At 41.3% G+C, this 24,209-nt stretch overlaps 1 protein-coding gene across 6 annotated transcripts in view; it reads left to right on the forward strand.

The window, feature by feature from the left end:
• The first annotated feature begins 432 nt into the window (after positions 1-432).
• Positions 433-24,209, forward strand: part of LOC110490600 (plasma membrane calcium-transporting ATPase 1) — a 60,497-nt gene continuing 36,720 nt past the window's right edge. For 2 of the 6 annotated variants that reach the window (XM_036945055.1, XM_036945057.1), the window contains exons 1-3: positions 433-589; positions 15,500-15,949; positions 23,018-23,215. In XM_036945055.1, coding sequence (XP_036800950.1) covers positions 15,763-15,949; positions 23,018-23,215 — 385 coding nt within the window. In that variant the 5' untranslated portion in view covers positions 433-589; positions 15,500-15,762. Of the gene's footprint in view, positions 676-15,499; positions 15,950-23,017; positions 23,216-24,209 lie in introns of all 6 variants that reach the window. The other 4 variants (XM_036945056.1, XM_036945058.1, XM_036945054.1 and 1 more) reach the window with 3 other exon arrangements.

Genomic DNA, 24,209 nt, shown 5'->3' on the forward strand with positions numbered 1-24,209 from the left:
ATATATATATATATTTTTTTACTGCAATATAATAGACAGATTCTATAGCCCATTTCAAACGACTGTATCGCTCCTTCACCCTTATGTGCTGAAGAATCAAACACTAAAGCATTGAATAGATAGAAAAATCGCGACGTCATGGAAAGAATGACGTCAGGTTTGATGAGCCGCCGGGAAGTTGGGCGGAGCTACACAACCGACGGGGCCAGGGAGATGCACACACAAATAAACAGATGTCAGTGCTCATTTAATGCTGGTTAAATCATACGATGTAAGAACTGATTTTTGCACGCATCAGATTCTTATAAAGTAAGACCGGGCAAAGAGTGGGTGCAAGAGGATCTCCATCCGTGAACGGAATTGATGACGTACCGTTTCCACGGGCGACTGAAATGTTGGTTAAGCCAATGGGGATCTATATTGGAGTTATTGCCCATCCCCCTGACGTGAATCACATGTCCCTTGCGATGTTGTGACAGTGTAGTGGGCGGGATTTTTACTACAGATCGGGAAAGAGGGGCAGTCTGTAGTGAGATACTGAGGAGAGGGAAAGAGAGGAAGGTCTCAGAGGTAATATTCGGAAAACGGAGTAAGTACTTCGTTTGATTTTTTTTTTGCACACAAATATATATTTCCATAAGTAACAACATGGACACAAGCCAAGCTTTGATTCTGGTAAGCAATAGCGAACCGGTTTGGTTTTATCTCCTTACTACAGTTTTAGCTTAACGGTAAACGTTAGCTAGCTCAGTGCAGCTGCTCGTGAGTTCATGTCTAGCTTGCAAGCTAGCTTCTATTTGGGTAAGAAGATGGAACAACTGACATTGAGCTTCTTGTTCTTTACACCACAATTTGCTTCGGACATTAACCTACCTAACGTTTTCCAGAACAGGATATTATTGACAAGTTAATGGAATTTATTGTAACGTGCGAAAATACAACTCGCGGGTGACTGGTTGAAAAGTTGTGTAGCTAAATAACGTTAGCGGTGTAACGTTATTTTGAAATGGGTTCGACACTAGCTTTGGAGGAGCTCGTGGACAGGAGGTGGAGGTTGACGCCTAACCTCTACTGTACTAAGGAGTGAAGAAGAAGCAAAAGTCGTGGTGAAAACGACTTGAAATAACCAAGTGCCTGAAATAGCTTGTTGAATTATGTGCGTGAGTAGCTAGCTATGTGAACGTTATTTGAGTCCAGCCATGCTGGTCGACTCGGACTCCAATTTAATTAATTCAGAATCTTAATTGCTGGGTTCTTTTTATTCCGCCTGAACTTGTTATTAACGTGACGTTAGTTGGCTAATAGTTGACTTGACACATGCAGTGTGCTCATAATGAGTCAATAACCTGTAACAGTTAGGTTAGCGTAACTTTGGTTAGCTTTCTTGCCGCAAAAGGACTACGTCCGTTGCTTTATGGCACTGTTACATTTTATACATAAGTTACAATTTCTCAATTGAAAATTAATGGTTGCCTTACATTTTGCTTTGTTACATTGGCAATTTTGCCGGTTAGCTACCTAACGTTAAGCCTTGACGGCGATGGGTATTCCACTTGAAATTATTCCATGGTGTTATTCCACTGCACTCGTCGGTTCTGCACAGTTGGTTAGCCAGTGGTTGACTTGTGACATAGCTAGCTAGGTAACAGTCCTGACTGATAGCTAACGTTATCCAGTTAAATGAAGGATATACTGTAGCTAGCTAGGTGAAGCGTTAGTGCACCAGCTGCTAACATTGGCCAACCTACCTTTAACGTTACATGTTTTGCAACGGTTGCTACGCCGCAACACATCGTTAAGTTAGCTACTAGCACTTCTGTCTGAACTCCGTCTTTGAAACCTGTCATACATATCAGCTTGGTGATATGCACTCTGGATGCCAGATGAGATGCCGAAATGTCAACCTAGTACAGCTAACGTTAACAAGTTACATTACCGCCGGTATATCTATTTAGTTGTAGCAGTGTCCATAGCGGATCCATCTAACTAGCTACGACAGATCCATTATCCTGTCATGCTTTCTTTTCGCTCAGTGTGCCACCATTAGCTACCAACCTCGAGCGTGATTATTTGTTCACGTTATGACAAGGCAACGTAACCAATCATTTGACCTTGACTACAGATAGTCCAAAGGCAATTTTCTACATCTTTTTCTATTGCAGAGCTTATGTACTGGTCCCAGTGTGATAGGCGACGAGCTATCACGTTTTGATGTCTAACAGAAGGGATCAGTCCTTATCCTATTAAATGGCACCCGGCGTGCTGCACTTTGCCAGCAATGCATTCTAGTCTCTGCTGAATGCTGAGCTTCGAATCAACGCTGCTGGTTGACCATCTGGATTACGATCACTTATCGTTTGAGAATCTGTGTCATCAAATTGCAAACATTGGGGATTCCATTGATCTGTGCAACGCTTGTATTGAAGTCTAGTAATGTGCATTAATATGCATCCACAATACACATGCTATAATATTTGAAGAATTTACAATGCTGTAGTCATGTAAGAGAGGTATGGTGATCATTGGACACGTTGTATAAAATAACGTTTTTAACCCATATCAGTGTAGGATATGATTTTAAGATTTTTTTGGTGTCAGGGTGTTCTGATATGTGAAATATCGTTGTTATCAAATTTAATTTGTCACATACACATGGTTAGCATATGTTAATGTGAGTGTAGCGAAATGCTTGTGCTTCTAGTTCAGACAATGCAGTAATAACCAACGAGTAATCTAACCTAACAATTTCACAACAGCTACTTTATACACCCAAGTGTAAAGGGATGAAGAATATGTACATAAAGATATATGAATGAGTGATGGTACAGAATGGCATAGGCAAGATGTAGTAGATGGTATCGAGTGCAGTATATACATATGAGATGAGTAATGTAGGGTATGTAAACATTATATTAAGTGGCATTGTTTAAAGTGGCTAGTGATACATGTATTACATAAAGATGGCAAGATGCAGTAGGTGGTATAGAGTACAGTATATACTTATAAGATGAGTAATGTAGGGTATATAAACATTATATTAAGTGTCATTGTTTTAAAGTAGCAGCCACTCAATGTTAGTGGTGGCTGTTTAACAGTCTGATGGCCTTGAGATAGAAGCTGTTTTTCAGTCTCTCAGTCCCTGCTGTTCTCTGCTGACTGCTGTCAATTTGATCAAGATTTCGTTGCATTCTGAATACATTCATGGCATTCAATAGGAGTGTGATTTCTATTTTCTAGACATTTGCCTTTTATAGATCCACACATTTTGGCCATAAAAAACAACAACCTTTGACTGTGTCTGAGGCTGTAGTTTTAACCAAAACTGTATATCACTCAGGAATGAACCATAAGCAGTGCAGCAGAGTAAAACTGAGCATACAGCAATAAAAACCTTCTCACTTGCATGGTATTGGTCAGCTGTGGTCCCTGTTCAATTATTAAAACAGATGTATGTTCTGTGAATTGCATAGGATTTCTATGCCAATGATTCATGAGGAGTTTCACGGTCGGCTGACTTATTAGTCTGATACTAGTACTGAATAGGATTTGAAGTCTGTCTCTGGTGTCTCTGGTCTTACATTGTTTTGGAAAGTAGGACTTTGAGTGGTTGTGGTTCAGTCAGAGGTTTTAACCTAATTAAATTGGTAGGCCGATACTACCTCAGTACAATAGCTATAGGATTACATTTCTTGGTAAATATAGGAACACATTTCTTGGTAAATTAGGATTATTGAGCAGCAGTAGACTTTGTAGTTAATATTGATGGCATTTAGAATAGACAGGTGTCAAAGTATAACACGTGTAATATGCTTGTTTATCAGCGAATAGGTACTATTAGGATTAGGTAGGTACTATGATGTAACATAATTATCCTGTTAAACAAAGTTTCGGACAACGTGCTGTCTATTCCAGGTAATGATTTGGTCTTGTCGACACTGCATCCCAGACTCATCGTGGACATGGACCCTGGCAGGGCTGCCTGATGCGTGCTCACTCAACTGGCTACCTGCTAAACTGTATTTCCCCCTCATGTTGAACAAGGTCTATAATTGTCAGGAAATCTAACATTCTGCATCAAATCTAAGAAATGGCTACTATAATCCTCCTTTTGTCTTACTATTGTAAGACCTACTATAGAAACTTACTAACGGAGACTCCTACTGCCAAAAGGCACAATTGGTTATGTAAAAGACAATGGAGCTGTTGTCACATTCATCTGAGGTGACATTCAACCCCATGTAGGCTATCATAGACAGCTCAATATAGTCTGCTGTACTATTAAGTAGGCCTACATTGTACAATGCTGCTTTTTACTCACGCTGGTGCGATGCGTATCTCCTCAATATTGTAAGGGCAAGGATATTCCACACTGCTGTTTAAAGGCAAGTCGAGTCTGACTCATGCTGGCTCAATTAGGCTCAAGTCTAAACAGACACACAAGCTCATATTTCCTTCTCTATCGGCATTCTCAGGTGTTCTCTTTTTAATCAAATGGCATAGAGCGATATTAAAGATAAAGAGTTTTCTTAATTTAGGGTTTTACTATTTTTTACATTGTAGAATAATAGTTTTGATCTCTTCACTATGAAATAACACATGGAATCATGTAGTAACCAACAACAACCAGCACTCCATTACTCTCCTTGGTCAAATAGCCCTTACACAGCCTGGAGGTGTGTTGGGTCATTGTCCTGTTGGGGAAAAAATGATTGTCCCACTAAGCGCAAACCAGATGGAATGGCGTATTGCTGCAGAATGCAGTGGTAGCCATGCTGGTTTTGTGTGCTTTGAATTAGGTATGATGATATATATTGTGTGACGATAGAAAAACGTCTATCGTTTCATATTATCAATTGGACACGTGTGGAAGGAAATTTGCAACACATGAGTGAACGTGGCACGGAGACCGTACCTAAAAGAGGGGCAACTTTGGTCGCATTGTCATGGTTTGGGTATGAAAGGTTTGACACGAACTAGAAAACCGCCCCCTGCACAATATGCCGCAGGCCGGTCCCGACAACAGGCTCAAACACCACTAGCCTATCTTAGCACCTACACAAAAATCATGTGAAACAGTATGGAGAGAGTCTACGGATGAGACCCCAAAAAGTACAGTCGGGTGCTCAAAACAAACCCCGGACTCAGACGTTGCAAGAGGCTTTTGCCCGTGGCACAGCATATGGCAAAGAATCATGAAGATGGAAGGAGGTAACAGCTGCCGTTACAACTTACATCTGCAAAGACATGGCCCCAATTTACACGTTCGAGAAACAGGCGTTTCGTGAGAGTGCAAACACTCAACCCAAGGTATCAAATGCAAATATTTAATTTGTTGAGTATAATTCAAAATGTAATAAAAAATAGGCCTTTACATGTGGTCATTTTATATACACTAATTATTCATTGATTTTACAGGAAATGTGCTATATCGTGATGTGTTATTATCAGGATATGAAATGACCTATATCTGGATATAAGATTTTGGCCATATCGCCCAGCCCTACTTTTGAATTCTAAATAAATCACTGACAGTGTTACCAGCAAAGGGCCATCACACCACCACCTCTATGCTTCACAGTGGGAACCACTCGTGCAGAGATCATCCGTTCACCTACTCTGCGTCTCAGAAAGACATTTACAAATTCCGTCAGTGTTTCTTAGCCCAAGCAAGTGTCGTCTTCTTATTGGTGTTTTTTAGTAGTGGTTTCTTGCAGCAATCTGACCAGTGCCTTAGACCGCTCACGAGTGGTGCAGCGGTCTAAGGCATTGCATCTCAGTACAAGAGGCATCACTACAGTCCCTGGTTCGAGTCCAGGCTGTATCACATCCGGCTGTGATTGGGAGTTCCACAGGGCGGCCCACAATTTGTCCAGCATCGTCTGGGTTTGGCCGTCATTTAAAATGTTATTTTTTTAACCTTTAAGCAAGTCAATTAAGAACAAATTCTTATTTTCAATTGACGGCCTAGGAACAGTGGATTAACTGCCTGTTCAGGGGCAGAACGACAGATTTTGTACCTTGTCAGCTCGGGGGTTTGAACTTGCAACCTTCCGGTTACTAGTCCAACGCTCTAACCACTAGGCTACCCTGCCATTGTAAATAAGAATTTGTTCTTAACTGATTTGCCTAGTTAAATAAAGGTTAAATTTAACAAATAAATAATAATACAATTAAATGAAGGTCTAATTCACAGTCTCCTCTGAAAAGTTGAAGTTTTTCTTGAACTCTATGAAACACTTATTTGGGCTGTAATTTCTGAGGCTGGTAACTCTAATGAATTTATCCTCTTCAGCATAGGTAACTCTGGGTCTTTTCCTGTGGTGGTCCTCACTAGAGCCTGTTTCATCATAGCGCTTGAAGGTTTTTGCGACTGCACTGTCAAAGTTCTTGACATTTTCCGTATTGACTGACCTTCATGTCATAAAGTAATGATGGACTGTCGTTTCCCTTTGCTTATTTGAGCTGTTCTTGACATATGGACATGGTCTTTTACCAAATAGGGCTATCTTCTGTATACAACCCCTACCTGGTCACAACACAACTGATTGGCTCAAATGCATTAAGAAGAAAATTAAATTCCACAAATGAACTTTTAACAAGGCACACCTGTTAATTGAAATGCATTCCAGGTGACTACCTCATGAAGCTGGTTGAAAGGTTGCAAGAGTGTGCAAAACTGTCAGTCTGCATATAAGAAAACGGTCCTGTTGGATAGCCTAGAGAGAGACACGCATGCAATCTTATTTTGTTTGAAATTAGCCTGGTAAATGCATTTTTAATCTGTAGGCTACAATCTCAATTGACCACCCAGCATATTTGTTTAAACCCAATCAAGGAGCACAACATTTGACCTAAATAGGAGGAAACCCCATGGCGAATTAGAAATAGTGGGGGCAGCTGGTCACACAATGGTAGTAAATGTCAGGGCAGCATGACCTTAGACTAGCGCTGGGCGATATGGCAAAATATCATGTTTTTTACGGTATTTAATGTTTTAGAATTATACAAGTTCTGAATTTGCTTTATGAGTGGTGCGTGACCCTAAGGTGGAAACAAACTTTCTAAGATCGTTCAATAGCTCTTTCTCATTCTGATTATTTTATACAGTTCAATTCAACTAAAATATTTTTGTTGCATTTCTTGCACCCATTTGAGATAATTTCTACACTGCCATGTAGGGCTGCACGACATGGGCAAAACATTTAGGCCTTATTTTTAACCACATGTTGCGATTTCACTTGCTATTTAGAGTAAAACATTATATTTATATAATTATATAGTTAGAATATAATAGTGGGCACTTTGATTACAGTGTTTTAGTATGAAAATGCCAGGTAGGAGTTATTTAAATAGGGTTGGAACCAAGTGTTGATAAGTGTTTCCTAGGGGACCCTGTATTTTTTGGCTACATTAAATGATTTCTCTTAGCTACTTCACGTAGCTAACATATTCATGCTTCACGTATACCTCTTTGATTTAGAAGATACTGTTGCACAAGCAACATGAGGATTTAGGTCTACACCATCACTTGTATTATCAGGCTGTAAAGCTTGTTACGTTTGCTTTGACCCAGTACATTTATTAGCTAGCCAGCTAACATGATTTAGGCCCAACTTGCTAAGTGTAATTCTAGGTTGCTAGTGTCTCTGGTCAAGCAACAACAAATGCGCTCCTTGAGTGACGGGGTGGTGCTATGTCTGTGTGGAAAGTGCTGCCGGAGAGAGATGACTCAAGTAGCGGAGTAAACTATCAAAATGGACATTACACACGGCATATCACATTTAACAAATCAAACATTCAAATCCCGTTTATAGAACGTAAAGTAAAAACCCAAACTGGCATCAATACCAGGATATCGTAAAATATGTTATACCCCCTACCTCAGGCCGTAGAGCTGCCCAGCAGAGTCAGTTAAAAAAAGGAGCGCAAAGGCTCAACTTCAAAGACGGCTTGCTCTTGAAAATGAAGAACATACAAGTTAAATTAAACCATAGCCTCAATAAATCTACCTCTATCCCCTTTAAAAACCCAGAAGATGCTCAATTTATTCAATTTGCTTATACAGAAGGGAAAGTGGAGACGCAAAGGACGATTTTTAAATGTCCCCCAAGAGACCATCACAAATCTCGATTAAATGAGCAGAAGAGCACTGGGAAGAGGAAGTGTGTCGTAGAGTTGACGCCGGGCAGGGACACCTCTGCATGGTGTCGTGAATTGGCAGGCTGGTCATGTAGAACACAGAGTAGAGAAGTGCCCAGTCTCTAGTGTGAAGTGGCGCGCTGATAGCACTGAACCATGCTGCATGACATGAGTAAGGCTGGGTGCCTGCCTCTGCTTTGTACCCTCCACATTTACACGCCCTGACCCACTTCAGCAGGGGCCAGAGTGGGGAATGGGGACAGGAAGGGGTAGTCTGTAGGATGCTAAAAATACCCCCATCTGCACCAGCAAGACCATAGCAGAGGGATCCCTGGAATGGCTGTCCTTGACTCACAACAAGTAAGTTGGCATGTAGAGGGGTTCAAAGTGCCAACCATGACCAAGAGGGTTTCCTTAGTTTGGGGAGAATTGCTTGAAAGTCCATCAACAGATAACATTTGCACCGTTTGGCCATAGAGGTCTGTTACATCTCATTTTCTGCTCCCTGGAAAGGAATAACTGCTGAGCTTTTTTATGACAAACATCTTCGTATACGGTTCTAGGTGAAACCCCAATAGATTTCTTTGGTCTTCTCTTACTTAGTAAGGGTTTTGCTGTTGTTGTGCACAAAGGGTTAACCTCGCTCCTATCGTTGTTCAACCATACCATGCCAGCTGTTAGCTCGGTGATCCAATCACAATGATTTTCCACTGTTGTGACATGTGATCTGTTCCGCAACCTGAAACTGTCACCGCTCAGCAAATGTTGGCACTTCCTTCATCTTGGTGGTGCAGACGCTCTCAGGGGGACAGGCTCAGAGCATGAGATGTGAGGACAAGGGAAATGGAGTCTGGCCGCCTCCATTACTTTGGGGTTGAACATGTGTGTTCGCTGGGTGCTGAGGGCAACTCAAATATGCCAACCATTTTTAGAAGACCATTTAGGGGGGGAAACACTTGAGAGAGTCACACACCGCAATAGGCAAGTTAACATGGTAAGTCATCTGGGCCACAGTTGAAATTCACTTGAATGTGTCTAATTCACTTGAATTTGTGGAAAGATGCCGTTCCTGTCAGGCAGAATGCATGTTGCCAGAGTTTCAATAAGGAACTGCAACCCTTCTTGTCTAAATGGGCCACACTAAGATTAGAACACAAATTCTACTTAGGCAACGGTAAAAAGTTTCACTTTGTGTTTTCGCACATCTCACAACTATAAAAAAACACTACCACGTGAAATATTTTGGTGGAAACCTCTGTGTACGTTTCAACCTCACCCCAAACTTGTGGCCAGCAAAAGGGGTATTTCCCTCTCAAATGAGATTTTATGTCACCTCAGAATTGCAACCAGCCCTGCAATTATGTTGTGTAAAGAATAATAAATCCTGTCCTTTTTCCATGGCAGATGGCTCCAAATAGAATTGACACATGACCAAATAGTTTCTCAAAAACAAGTCTGAAAGTAGTGGGTTCGTTGGGTTGCTCTCATTTGTCCAGTTACTGAAATGACATTTTTCACTTGTGTGAATGTACCACATTCGTGCCCTCAGTAAAGCACTGTTTTCTGGGCATCTTAGAATGTGCAGGGATTTTGTCCTGATGCAGATGCAGTTATGAGTATTATGTTCCTGATCTGAAAAAGGGAAGCGTGCTCACTACTATTTCTCTCATTCAGTTCATTGTTACACCCAGACACGAATGTAGACAGTGAATAAAACCGACTTCCCAGCTGGTGACCTCTTTGAGAGAGGGAGTAGGAAGTGCTTCCCCCGCCTGCCCTACAGTGTTAAATTCCTCTAGAGCGGTGATTCTAAAATCTCTCCTTTGGGACCCCCAAACGTTCCATGTATTTGATCTATTCCAGGGCGAGCACACCTGATTCCAACTTGACTAGGTGAATCAGGTGTGCTAGTTCAGGGCTATAACACATTTTTGAAAAGTTATTTTATTTTGCAGAGTAGAAGTTTGAGAACCACTGCCCTAGGGGATTCACTGTCCTATTTTAACCTTGAGACAATATAGGTTGGGTCATTTTCATCATTGCCCATTTGAATGGTCTTTCCATACAAGCTGCCTTTACATGTCATCTTTCCTGATGTTTTTTGACTTCCTTATTCCGGTGCATCCCTCTCCCCGCTTTGAACATGGCACCTTTCCTTGTGGTGATTCTAAAAAATTAATCAAAATAGAATCGTTCTTTAAACAGGCTGACGACTGCTGTGCTTTATTCTTCACTTTGGTCAGCAGAGCAGAGACTGGATCTCCCAGATGATGCCAGAGATTGTCTAATTAGATTAAAAAGGAGCTTTTTCTGAGATGATCATTCAGTGAGCGCCAGCCCCATCTCCCAATGAATCGCCACTAGCCAAAGTGGGGACACTGAATGTCAAATAGTTTTTAATTGCGCAACTGAAATAAGTGTAGCAGGGACATTTTGATGATGGACTCTGGAAATGGAGATATACCTCCTCTGGAGGTAGGAAGGGTTTCCTCCTATATAGCTACTTCACATTAAGCACCAAACACTATGTTGGAGGAAGCTGGGTGTTTCATGAGTTATAATTCTTGCAGTAATTCCAGTTAGGCTAAGTGAAATGCTCTTCTTTTGACTTGGATACCAGTTGAATGGACTATAGAACTCTACATTTGCTTTGGTACATAAATGATCATACATTAACTACAATACATTTTGTTTGGCTCTGCTTTTACTGTAGTGACCACCTACATCTGTTTGCCTGTGCTTCTCGTGGGGTTTATAGTAGAGGTCGACCGATTATGATTTTTCAACGACGATACCGATATCAATTATTGGAGGACCAAAAAAAGCTGATACCGATTAATCGGCCGATTTTTGATTTAAATATTTGTTTACATTTTTTATTTGTAATAATGACAAGTACAACAATACTGAATGAACACTTATTTTAACTTAATATAATACATAAATAAAATCAATTTACCCTCAAATAAATAATGAAACATGTTCAATTTGGTTTAAATAATGCAAAAACAAAGTGTTGGAGAAGAAAGCAAAAGTGCAATATGTGCCATGTAAAAAAAGCTAACGTTTAAGTTCCTTGCTCAGAACATGAGAACATATGAAAGCTGGTGGTTCCTTTTAACATGAGTCTTCAATATTCCCAGGTAAGAAGTTTTAGGTTGTAGGAATTATAGGACTATTTCTCTCTATACCATTTGTATTTCATATACTTTTGACTATTGGATGTTCTTATAGGCACTTTAGTATTGCCAGTGTAACAGTATAGCTTCCGTCCCTCTCCTCGCCCCTACCTGGGTCGAACCAGGAACACATCGACAACAGTCACCCTCGAAGCATCGTTACCCATCGCTCCACAAATGCTGCGGGGAACAACTACCCCAACGCTATTAGTGCGCACCCCGCTAACTAACTAAGCATTTCACAATGATTACACCAGCCTAATCTCGGGAGTTGATAAGCTTGAAGTCATAAACAGCTCAATGCTGGAAGCATTGCGAAGAGCTGCTGGCAAAACGCACGAAAGTGCTGTTTGAATGAATGCTTATGAGCCTGCTGCTGCCTACCATCGCTCAGTCAGACTGCTCTATCAAATCAGACTTAATTATAACAGACAGAAATACGAGCCTTTGGTCATTAATATAGTCGAATCCGGAAACTATAATTTTGAAAACAAAGCGTTTATTCTTTCAGTGAAATACGGAACCATTCCGTATTTTATCTAACGGGTGGCATCCATAAGTCTAAATATTCCTGTTACATTGAAGACTGTGCAATGTTATGTCATAATTAAGTAAAATTCTGGAAAATTAGTTCGCAACGAGCCAGGCGGCCCAAACTGCTGCATATACCCTGACTCTGTTGCAAGAGAAGTGACACAATTACCCTAGTTAAAATAAATTCATGTTAGCAGACAATATTAACTAAATATGCAGGTTTAAAAATATATACTTGTGTATTGATTTTAAGGCATTGATGTTTATGGTTAGGTACACGTTGGAGTAACGACAGTCCTTTTTCGCAAATGCGCACCACATCGATTATATGCAACGTAGGACACGCTAGATAAACTAGTAATATCATCAACCATGTGTAGTTAACTAGTGATTATGATTGTTTTTTTTTTGTAAAAAAAAAAAGTTTAATGCTAGCTAGCAACTTACCTTGGCTTCTTACTGCATTCGCATAACAGGCAGGCTCCTCGTGGAGTGCAATGTAAGGCAGGTGGTTAGAGCGTTGGACTAGTAAACCGGGTTTGCAAGATTGAAGGTTGCAAGGTTGCAAGATTGAATCCCCGGTAAAAATCTGTCATTCTGCCCCTGAATAAGGCAGTTAACCCACCGTTCCTAGGCCGTCATTGAAAATAAGAATGTGTTCTTAACTTCTTATGGTATAGGGGACGCTTGCGTCCCACTTGGCCAAAAGCCAGGGAAAAATCTAACTTTCATTAAATCATAAGATACTCAATTAAAGCTACACTCATTGTGAATCCAGCCAACATGTCAGATTTTAAAAAGGCTTTTTGGCGAAAGCATAAGAAGCTATTATCTGATGATAGCACAACAGTAAACAAAGAAGGTAGCATATTTCAACCGTGCAGGCGCTACACAAAACGCAGGAAATAAAACATGCCTTACCTTTGACGAGCTTCTTTTGTTGGCACTCCAATATGTCCCATAAACATCAAAATTTGTCCGTCCATATATATCCAAAATGTCCATTTATTTGGCGCGTTTGATCCAGAAAAAAACAGCTTCCAAAACATCACTACAAAATATTTCAAAAGTTACCTATAAACTTTGCCAAAATATTTCTAACTACTTTTGTAATACAACTTTAGGTATTTTTAAACGTTAAAAATTGATCAAATTGAAGACGGGTCTATCTGTGTTCAATACAGGAAGACAACAAACCAAGCTACTTTTTAAGTCTTGCGCAACTCTCAACAGTGTTACGCAGTTCCTAGATGGCCGTACTTCTTCATTGCACAAATGAATAACCTCACCCAAATTCCAAAGACTGGTGACATCCAGTGGAAGCGGTAGGAACTGAAAACAAGTTCCTAAGAAATATTGTTTGCCAATGAGAATTCACTGAACAGACAGAGACCTCGTAAAAAAAATAATAATAATAATTCTGAACGGTTAGTCCTCGGGGTTTTGCCTGCTACTTAAGTTCTGTTATACTCACACATGATTCAAACAGTTTTAGAAACTTCAGTGTTTTCTATCTAAATCTATTAATAATATGCATATCTTATATTATTGGCATGAGTAGCAGGAAGTTGAAATTGGGCATGCTATTTATCCAAAAGTGAAAATGCTGCCCCCAATACCTTAAGAAGTTAACTGACTTGCCTAGTTAAATAAAGGTGTCGGCCAAATCGGTGTCCAGAAATACCGATTTCCGATTGTTATGAAAACTTGAAATCGGCGCTAATTAATCGGTCGACCTCTAGTTTGTAGTATTGAGAGAAATATGCAGGAGGTAGGGATTTTAACTGGTCATCTGGCCCCTGAAAATACATTTGATCGGTCATGCTTATCGGTCTATAGGTTCATTTGCATAATTGTGTGGAATTAAATTAGCACGTGTGTATTTTTGTTAGTCATCATGCATCTTATTTATCAAACGTGTACAGTTTGAGCCTAGTTTGAGGAGCGGAATATCTTACAACCTGTCAGAGAGCGCCAGAGTAGTTCCTCACTGGTGTGAAACGTGCTTTTGTAAGCCCAGTCAACAAAGCGCAACAAATACATATTCTATATGCAATCACGTGTTTTAACTTTGATGGCCACGATTTAAAAATAACTATTTTTATTTTTCAATTTCAACTCGTAATTAAAGTACGTCTCCCATTTGCCATTTGAGTGCATAGGCTATCATCAACAGTAGGCAGGCTATTAGTGCGTCACCCACCACTTTGCAATGTGAACTTGAGGCAGTAATTATCTGAAAGTTAACATTTGACTTCAAATAATGAGGCATGTCTTACCTTGCTTCAAAGTAGCCTTGCGAAAATCCATCCATAGAAACGTGGAGGCAATTAGTTAATAAAGACTTCCTGATGCCATTAACCAGCATTTCTCTCCTGTTCTGTTGGTTTTCATATCGATTTTCTTTCATTGTCCGGAAGCCTAAGGCACAATCGTAAAAGCAACTCATCCTTGTCGTTGATATATATTGTCCCCTTCTTTCTAAGTTTCTGATATGTTGATCTCTGTCACATATGGAACGACTCTCGCATTAGGTGTGCTGTTTAGAACGCTGCTTTCCAGCTAATTGCATTTTGGCAAATGTTTTAAAATGACTTATTAGCTGCTACATTACAGGAGTTGCATGTTCAAATAAAGGCTATAGCATTTTGACTGTGACACAATAGGCTTGCTATTGTTACATGTTTCCATTAAGCTCTTAATGAAAAATGTCCGGTCCTTGTATGCATGCATAGTATCAGAGAGGAAGAGGCTAAGTGAGAGGTTCAGCTCTCGCCAGAATCTTATCAAAACAAGCCCAATGCATTTCTGTCGCCTGCCTTCCAGCCTTGGGAGGACTGCCTTTTTGTTAGGGCGCTGAAATAAGCTTCTCGTCATTATATAAAGATCTCTGATAGTATTTTCTGTCACATTTTACTATTTGTGAAAAATGTAACCGCTTGTTAACCAGTTAATGAGGGTCAGTTAGTCGGCAGCCAAATTGATACCTAACAGTAGGGCAATTACTGAATAGCGGATGTGCATAAAGATGGTGGCCCTCATACACTTTTGCTAAGTTTGCACTATTGTACATTGCTCAATAGTGCAAAGTCAGTCTTTTTTTTGTCCGTTTTTTTAAATTGATATTAGCAGAGTAGACATAATCCAAATTGTTGCTTCAAGTTGCTGGTCATTTAAAAAATTGAAAGGGGATTTGTTCTGATTTATTAGCACTTTAACTACGGCGGGCGATATGGTTCAAACTTAGTGGATAGTGCTAAAACGATGTCATATCTGAATTCTTCTGCCTTTATGCACATTTGTCATAGGGCTCAAGGAAAATACTAATGTTGAATAACATGTCAGCCCTGTCTGTCCATGAGTTTAAATGGCTGACTGCTTCCCACGGCGGTGTGCCTCAAATAAGCATAACATTTTCTCTTCAAAAGGATAGCATTTCAAGTTGAGTCTTTGCCAGTGACCTGTGGTTCTTAGTCTATTTTCAGTGGTGCTGTGAAGTGAACGACTACAAGCGTCTTTACCTGATAGTTTGGATTATATCATCAGTGTGTTGCCTTGTGACTTTTTCATAAGTGCTAGTATATTATTGAAATTAAACATGCCATTTGAATTCTGAATAACCAAATGTACGTTTTCTCTTCTTTCAGATCCTCGAATGCTGTCTTCTCTCTGAGTCTGTGTGTGTGAACCTCGGTCAACATGAAAGAATAGGGCCACGGTCTGAGGGAAATGGCTTTTGATCTGTCCAAGTCCTTCTACCTGGAGTCTCCTCATTTCACCAACATCATCCTCTGAAGGACTTGTAGCTGTTTATGGGAACTACTGCTGGGCTCGCTCGCTGAGGATTTTAGCTCTCCCTTTGGGACGCGATTTTTCACCGTAGCTGACGGTGCGCACGCAGAGGGACATTATGGCAAACAACTCCTACAGCGGAGTGAAGAACTCCACGGCCAACCACCATGGGGACTTTGGCTGCTCGCTAAAGGACCTGCGGTCGCTCATGGAACTGCGGGGGGCAGAGGCAATAGGCAAAATCGGGGAAAGTTATGGGGACGTTCAAGGACTCTGCACCCGATTGAAAACGTCACCTGTAGACGGTAGATACCGCCTCATTCTATTTCTCAACCAATACACCTTCATCACTCTTCATTTGGATTAGATCTGTTGTTCTTGAATGCTAGTTGTGAATGCTAGTTGTGAATGCTAGTTGTGAATGCTAGTTGTGAATGCTAGTTGTGAATGCTAGTTGTGAATGCTAGTTGTGAATGCTAGTGATATGTGTGGTTATGAAAGTGTTTCATGGCAAAAATGCATTGCTTAGCAAGCATGTCATTGGGCCATGTCATTCACAGCACCTTGACATCACTTCCTTGGAAAGCTGGTGTCCTAGTAGACAGGTGGCCGGGGGGACGGTGGCACTGACCCGGTCCAGGCCTTGAGCTATTCCTGGGTTTGTGTATCTCTTTCTCTCTCTTTTTCCACCTCTGGTGTGTGGAGGGAGGCTTCAGACAGACCAGCTGTCTGCCTGGGCACAGTACCAGACTCTGCAGGTCAATGTTCCACATGTGGGGACAGGACAGGATGGTGTGCGCGGCTAGTAACTGGTTTAACGTTGTGGTGTGGGCAAGACATGAGCTCATCTCCGGAACTGGTCTGCTGGCCTGTTCCGTTCTGCTCTCCCTCTCTCCAGCAGCATGGCATGCCTTTATCCCCCTTTCGCCATGCCCTGGAGACGAGGGTTGAAAACGTATTACCAGAGTCTGTCCGAGAGAGTTCCTTCCTGCTGTAGCCAGGGCTCAGGTCTTTCAGGGCTCTCCCCAGCAATGTCTCGCTCCCTGTAGCAGCTAATCTAGAAAAATGCCACTGCTTTTTAAAGTGTGTGTGTATATTAGTCCCTACCACCAATGCAATATTTATCCTATTTTTAAAAGGCGCGTAAGCAGCACCACTGTTCCGTTCCTCAGGGACGTTCCATGTTGTCTGCTTTATATCCTGTTTGTGTGTGTGTAGGCGCTGATGCTCTCTTCACTCAGCAGATCTGGCCATGCCAAGTGTGTGGAAAAAGTGCAGAGTCACTTTACATCAGGGACTTGCCTGTGTAGAACCTCTCCTGCATACATTGGTTTACTGCTCTCTCTCCAGTCTCCACATAGAAGTTGTTGTGCCTAATCGCTAGCATGACCTGGAGTGAACTCTTGGGGGAGGGGATTTTCTGTTTGATCCAAGATTAAAATGGCACTGCATATCCACCACAGTCAGTGCCCTGCACTGTTTCAGTACTCCTAGTGAATGGCCTGTACCACATCTGTTTGTAGGTTCTACAAACCCCTGTGCCACATTCATTTGTTGGTTTGAACTTCAGATGTGGCACAGGGGTTTGTTGGTGTTAACTTCAGATGTGGCACAGGGGTTTGTTGGTGTTAACTTCAGATGTGGCACAGGGGTTTGTTGGTGTTAACTTCAGATGTGGCACAGGGGTTTGTTGGTGTTAACTTCAGATGTGGCACAGGGGTTTGTTGGTGTTAACTTCAGATGTGGCACAGGGGTTTGTTGGTGTTAACTTCAGATGTGGCACAGGGGTTTGTTGGTGTTAACTTCAGATGTGGCACAGGGGTTTGTCGGTTTGAACATCAGATAGGTTTGTATAATAGTATATACAATATTTCAATGATTTGGACAATGGTTGCCCCATTTCATCCATAAAAAAAATAAAAAATCATTTTCATAGCTGACATTCTTTTAAAAAGGAAAAGCCTCACTCGCTCACTATTAAAAACTCATTGTTTTATTCAAGTTAAAATATTGCACCTTCCCAGCAGTGCAGTATTCAATAGCAAAATAGTTCAACAAAAAAATAAATGTGAGATATAAGAAAGTAAGAAAAAAACAAGAGAATGTGATCTATATACAGCGTCGGTGCCATTAGCAAATTTACAATGATCATCGTCTAAACTGAACATCTGTGTCAACCGGTTGAAATGCCAAACAGAAAGGCTGCTGCTCATACTTGAGGCTTGAATGATCCCACATGTCCTAGATCAGTCCGTTATGGTACGTGTCCTCTCCTGCCCTTTATTCAGTGAGTATTGAAACAAGACCATTAACAGCCAGAAGTATATAGGCCTAGTCATAGCTGGATTCTGTTCTGCCAGCTCCATGCCAAAGTGCCAGAGTAAGGCTCCAACTGGGGTTTTAATGTACATGTGTCAATTGCAAGGATTTGTTGAGCACTTTGTATTTGGGAATTTTTGGTGAATTGTAATATTTGTAGAACTTGTAATGACAAAGCAGGGGATCTGTACAGGGCCATGCCTTGTATGATATTGTGGTTGGTCGATTTATTTTGTCTTGATCTACGGTACCAGTCAAAAGTTTGGACACACCTACACATTGAAGATTTTTTAAATTTAACTATTTTCTACATTGTAGAATAATAGTGTAGACATCAGCACTATGAAATAACACATGGAATCATGTAGTAACCAAACCAGTAGGGGTCAACTTTTGACTGGTACTGTATGCTAGCTAGAGACAATTTTAGTGTAAGTAGTCATGACAGTTGGTGTTTTATTAAGGATAAGTGAGGGGCAGATCAGGTAGGGTTATCTGTCCATTTGAGTTAGGCCTTGTGCATGTTCAGAAACTTGTTGTAGTAGTGCCCTTCCCCGTGTCATGTAAAAATGTTCCCAATTCTCCTTTTCACTTTCTGATTGTTCTGACTGTTCTACTCGATTGTGATGTCATTTTGTAAAATTTCTCACACCCTGAAAATTGTCACAGTTCAATAATTGCATGCACGTCTGCTTATGTGGATGGCTGAGCTCGTGCGGCTGTCTCTTCCACCCCCTCGGCCTTAATTAGCTAGCTACGGGTTTATTTAGCTATACAAACAAGCTACAACTGCACACCTCTGACAACCAAGCCATCTCGATCAGCATGACCACAAATTATGCTAGCTAACTAATTGAGGGTGTGGAGAGACATTCGCACAAGCACAGCCATCCACCTAAGCAGACGCGCGTGCAATTATTGAACTGTGACAATTTTCAGGCTCAGAGAAATGTACATGTCACAATCAATCAGAACACAGTCAAAACAATCAGAATGTGACAATTGAATTGGGGACATTCTGACATGACACCCTGCCCCTGATAATCTAGAATAGCTCCACATTGTTTCCTCCACAGCGTGTGCAGTGCAGCAGCTCCACTACTTGGCTGGGTGGCCCAGAGTTTTTAACACATGTATTTCAATCAGCTCATTCACTATTGGCCCAGGAAATGAAGCCGTCATTTAAGATTACTGCCAGCTTGACAATCGAAAGAGGATTGCTAATTAGTTAGTAGGCCATTTCTCCATTCTAAATCGCAGTACTTAAACTAATCTTTTGTCCACTTCCAGCTTTTATTTGGAAAATATGCTTTCTTCGCTGGTTACAGTATTACTAGGGACAGCATTGACATTTTATTTTAAAGGGAGCAGGCCTTCCTATAACCCTTGAATGTCACTATATTTAGGACAGAATACTATATGTACTCAGACCTCCACAGGGCTATTTTCTACACTGTAACCACCATCTTTCTCCTTTTACTAGAGCCAGTAACATAATTCCCAAGGATGTTTCCCACTATTATTTCAGCACTGAACAGACTGTTCTTATGTCCCTTAACCATATTCTTCTGTTTAAGATGAATTTGAAAAAGCTCTGCTCCTGAGCAACAATATTATTGCCAAACTTAGGGACGCGTTAATGCAGAGTTGTTTTTCACACAGGAAACAAAATATAAAAAATGTAAGAAATATCTTGTGTTTTATAAAACGCAGCTCTGAAATGCTTCTTATTGTCATTTCTGCTCATCTTCATACTCATTTTGTGCTTTCGTTGCGCTTCTCCACTCGGATGAGAAATCTTGGCTCATCGTCAGACCAATCAATTTCCTGCATTCAGGAACGGCCATTCTATCAGCAGACAGCGCTCAGACTGATGTGTAGCTACTTTGTTTGGTGTTCTTTTTCTCTCTCCGTAAAATGTAATATTAACTGGCTACTTTCTTTTAGAAACATTTGAAATATGATGGCCATGCATTATTTTTTCAAAAAAGCTTATATACTTGTGCAGCTGCTAGCCAAAATAGCATTGCACTTCAGTTGTCATCTGATCAAATTGTAGCCATTTTCTGCTGAATGCATCTGTAGTTGCTCACCCCTAATCACTATCAAAGCAAAAAAACACGGACACTTTTTCAATCTAAAACGCAGGTGAAAAGGTTTAAAATGCAGATTGATGGTCTGCGTTTTGATTTCTGAAAGCTAATGCAATCCCCAAATCTTCTCAGATGGCCCGCTCCTTCTTTCACTATTGTTCAAACTCTTCAGAGTAGACACATTTTGGGTGCTACTACATTTATCTGGTGATAAATCTCGTGGGAGTGCTGTAATACACATCTGCCTGCAGATTGATTTACCTGTTATCTCTGGCTTTAAAGTCCCTTCAGCAGGGCAGTTGATTGATCACTTCTGGGTTTGTCTCTGGTTATTGGTGATTTCATGGTGTTTTGTTTTTGAACCTACCTGTACTTTTTAAGCTGTGTCAGTCTTGCTAGTATCGTTCTCTTTTGAAACCAAGGCTATGTCTGACACAGAATCTCTGGTAGACTTTGCGCAGAATGCTGATGGAACACAAAAGTATGTTTCCTAATTGTTAGGGCAAGATTGTCAAATGAAAACTTTTCTTGCTCCTGTCTATTGCTGGGCTTCCCAAACTCTGTCCTGGGCCCCCCGGATGCATGTTTTGGTTTTTGCCATAGCACTACACAGCTAATTACAAATAGTCAAAGCTGGATGATGAGTTGGTTATTTGAATAAGCTGTGTAGTGCTATGGTCCTGTAGGTTTTCACTCCAACCCTAATCTAGTGCACGGTGAACCTACAGGAGGGTAGTTCTCCAGGAACAGGGTTGGAGAATCCTGGTCTATAGTCGAATACGACTCCATTCCTCCAGACCCCAAACAGTAATCATTTGTATTGTAGCCCTGGACAAGCACACCCGATTCAACTTGTCAAATAATTGTCAAGCGCTAAATGAGTTGAATGAGGTATGTTTGTGCCAGTCTACAACTAAAATGTGGGCTGTTGGGGCTGCTGGAGGACTTTTACTGAACTAAAAGTAGCAGGTTTGTTATAAAGATGGACGCCTGCTAGGGGAAGCTATTCTAGATGTCTCCTCTCTCTGTCTGCGGAGATCATGTAGCCACAGCTGTTTTGCCCAAATCATTTTACCACCTGCACCACGAGTGAAGTCCAGAGGGCTAATTTTAAACCACAGAGTCGGCAGAATAGGACAGTACTTGGAGGGGTTAAGCTGGGACAAGTCGATTATTAAAGAGTTAATGAATAGCTGCGCGGGTGACTGGTGATGGACTAGCTAAGTGATTCCAACGCTAACATGATTTGAACCTTTTGTTTTGTCATACGTCCTCTTGCCTAAATCATTCTCTTGTCACTAATGTTTATTTCACTAATGTGGGGATGGGGGGGGGGGGGGGGGGGGGGTGGAATGATCAAGCTGTAAACGGTGAGTCATCAGCAGCAGCACCTCATACACACATGCGTGCGCGGGGGGGGGGGGGGGGGGGGGGCGAGAGACTGCATTGCTGCCCCTCGACCCACACTACTTTAACGTGTAAACACACACAGAAATATACATGTATTACGAGATACAGTTTGATGCACACATAGACAGCAGCTTTAAAACGTCCTTTAAAAAAAATCTGGAAACGATCAGTCAAATGACTAATATCATGGGGTTTACATTATAGGCTAATTGCTGTAAGTAGGCTTTGAGCAGCAGCGCAATATTCTACTCTATTGCTCACTACTTGTTGTTCTGTGGGGTGAATTCCAGCATGCTTTCCACCAGGGGTTTGATGTAATACTGTGAATAGAGTGGTCTTGACATGGCCAAATTGCCCCGTCTCCTGGGCTTGAAACATTACACTGGATGTTGCTGTAGCATGTTCAAAAGTTGATTCTGACAGCTCCTTTAGGCAGAGAATCGTATCTCAGCAGGTGTGCATGCACCGTCTCCTCCATTCTATCCTTCACTCCTCTCCTCCTCCATCCCACTGCTGCTCTGCAATGCTGACTAATTACCCACTGCTACACGTGATGTCATTGCTCAGTGCTTGAATGCAGACTCTGGGCACTTGCTGACCCTTCTGCTGCTGTTCGGTCTCCATTCATTAGACTGGGAGCCTCATCCTCCCAACTGACTCCCTACAGCCTCCCAGTCTAGTCTCCCACTCTTCATTAGTCCATGTCTGTCTGTCTCAAGCTATCTCTCTCTAGTCTCTCTGTTGCGCTCTTAGAGCCTGCTTAAAACCTCCCAATTTATCTCCCAGATCACTTTTGATTAGTCTCTCTTCTCTCTGTCTTTCTCTCTATCTGCCTCCACAGTTCAGTGTGCTTAAATAGAGGTTGAAAAAGCCACATCAAATGTATAAAGGTATTTTGAATCTGACCGCCCCCCTTTGACTGTGGAGAGCAGCCATTTGAGTGAGTGGTACGGCAAGCGGAATGCTCTCTGCACACAAATGAATGGGTCTGCAGAGCAGTCGGGCCTTGTCACGTTGAATGTGAGACAATGATCGGGCCTTGCTGTGACTGTCTGAATGTCAAAATGATCACTGCATCTCCAGTTATCAATCATTGACAGGGGAAAGTCACTTGTGTGATTTATCTTAATATCATGACTCCTCGATTTTTATTTTTATATCCTGGAATTCTACCCTTGAAAAATCTGAGACCGAGGCGTCGGTTGACTTGTTATTTTTCAGAAGTAGAACGTGTATTGTTGCCCGGTGGCATTGTTGCTTCAAGAGCCCTGCCACAGAATACGGCTCTCTGACCATTTGGGTTGGTATTCACTGAATCTATTCCGTCTTTCTGATCCTGGCCATTTTCATTTAATTCATTCACCAAATTTCTACATGCATGGTTGTTGATGAGGTTAATGGGACATTGGATATTGCCATTATTTTCCCCCAGACTTGTCGTCTGTGGGTATGGTAATGGTTGTCAAATATATATCTCAATGGTAAACTAAGAAAATGTAGAAACACAAATGTACTGTCTTAATTTAATCTAATTCCATCTCTTTCCCCCAGGTTTAAGTGGGCAGCCCGCAGACATCGACAAAAGAAAAGAAGTGTTCGGGCAGAACTTAATACCTCCGAAAAAACCCAAAACATTTCTTCAATTAGTTTGGGAAGCATTGCAAGATGTAACACTGATTATCCTGGAAGTGGCAGCCATAGTTTCATTAGGCCTTTCTTTCTATAGACCTCCAGATGCCGAAAGAGAACGTAAGCATCACCTCTATTTACTTCTTGTACTTGATGCCTAGGCAGTAGTGGAGTTAACTCTGTGGTTGTCTGACCATCCTGTGCTAGCTCAGATGTTTTCTTTTTAAATCGGAGCACTTTGGATCAGCGTGATAGTTTGTAAACCACCTACAGTGACTTCAGAAAGTATTCACACCCTTGACTTTTTCCACATTTTGTTACAAGGTGGGATTAAAATGGATTTAATTATTTATTTATTTGTTAACGATCTGAACAAAAGGTCCCAACAAACATAATGATTTGTATTCAGGACATGAAGTTAATTTCTTTGCCACATTCTTTGCAGTTTTACTATAGTGCCTTATTGCAAACAGGATGCATGTTTTGGACTCTTTTATTCTGTACAGGCTGCCTTCTTTTCACTCTGTCATTTATGTTAGTATTGTGGAGTAACTACAATGTTGACCAAACCTCAGTTTTCTTCTATCACAGCCATTAAACTCTGTAACTGGTTTAAGTCTCCCGACACTTTGGGCTGCCGAGTGGTGCAGCGGTCTAAGGCACTGCATCTCAGTGCAAGAGGTGTCACTGCAGTCCCTGGTTCGAATCTAGGCTGCATCACATCCGGCCGTGATTGGGAGTCCCATAGGGTGGAGCACAATTGGCCCAGCATTGTCCAGGTTTGGCCAGGGTAGGCCATCCTTGTAAATAAGAATTTGTTCTTAACTGACTTGCCTAGTTAAATAAAAATGAAGTCACCATTGGCCTCATGGTGAAAATCCTGAGCGATTTCCTTCCTCTCCGGAAACTCAGTTATGAAGGACGCCTGTATCTTTGTAGTGACTGGGTGTATTGATACACCATCCAAAGTGTAATTAATAACTTCACCATGCTCAAAGGGATATTCAATGTTTGCTTTTTATATTATTTGTACCCATCTACCAATAGGTCTCCTTCTTTACGAGGCATTGGAAAACCTCCCTGGTCTTTGTGGTTGAATCTGTGTTTGAAATTC

The sequence above is a fragment of the Oncorhynchus mykiss genome, chromosome 15 (assembly GCF_013265735.2).
Source record: "Oncorhynchus mykiss isolate Arlee chromosome 15, USDA_OmykA_1.1, whole genome shotgun sequence".
In the NCBI taxonomy this organism is placed as follows: Eukaryota; Metazoa; Chordata; class Actinopteri; order Salmoniformes; family Salmonidae; genus Oncorhynchus; species Oncorhynchus mykiss.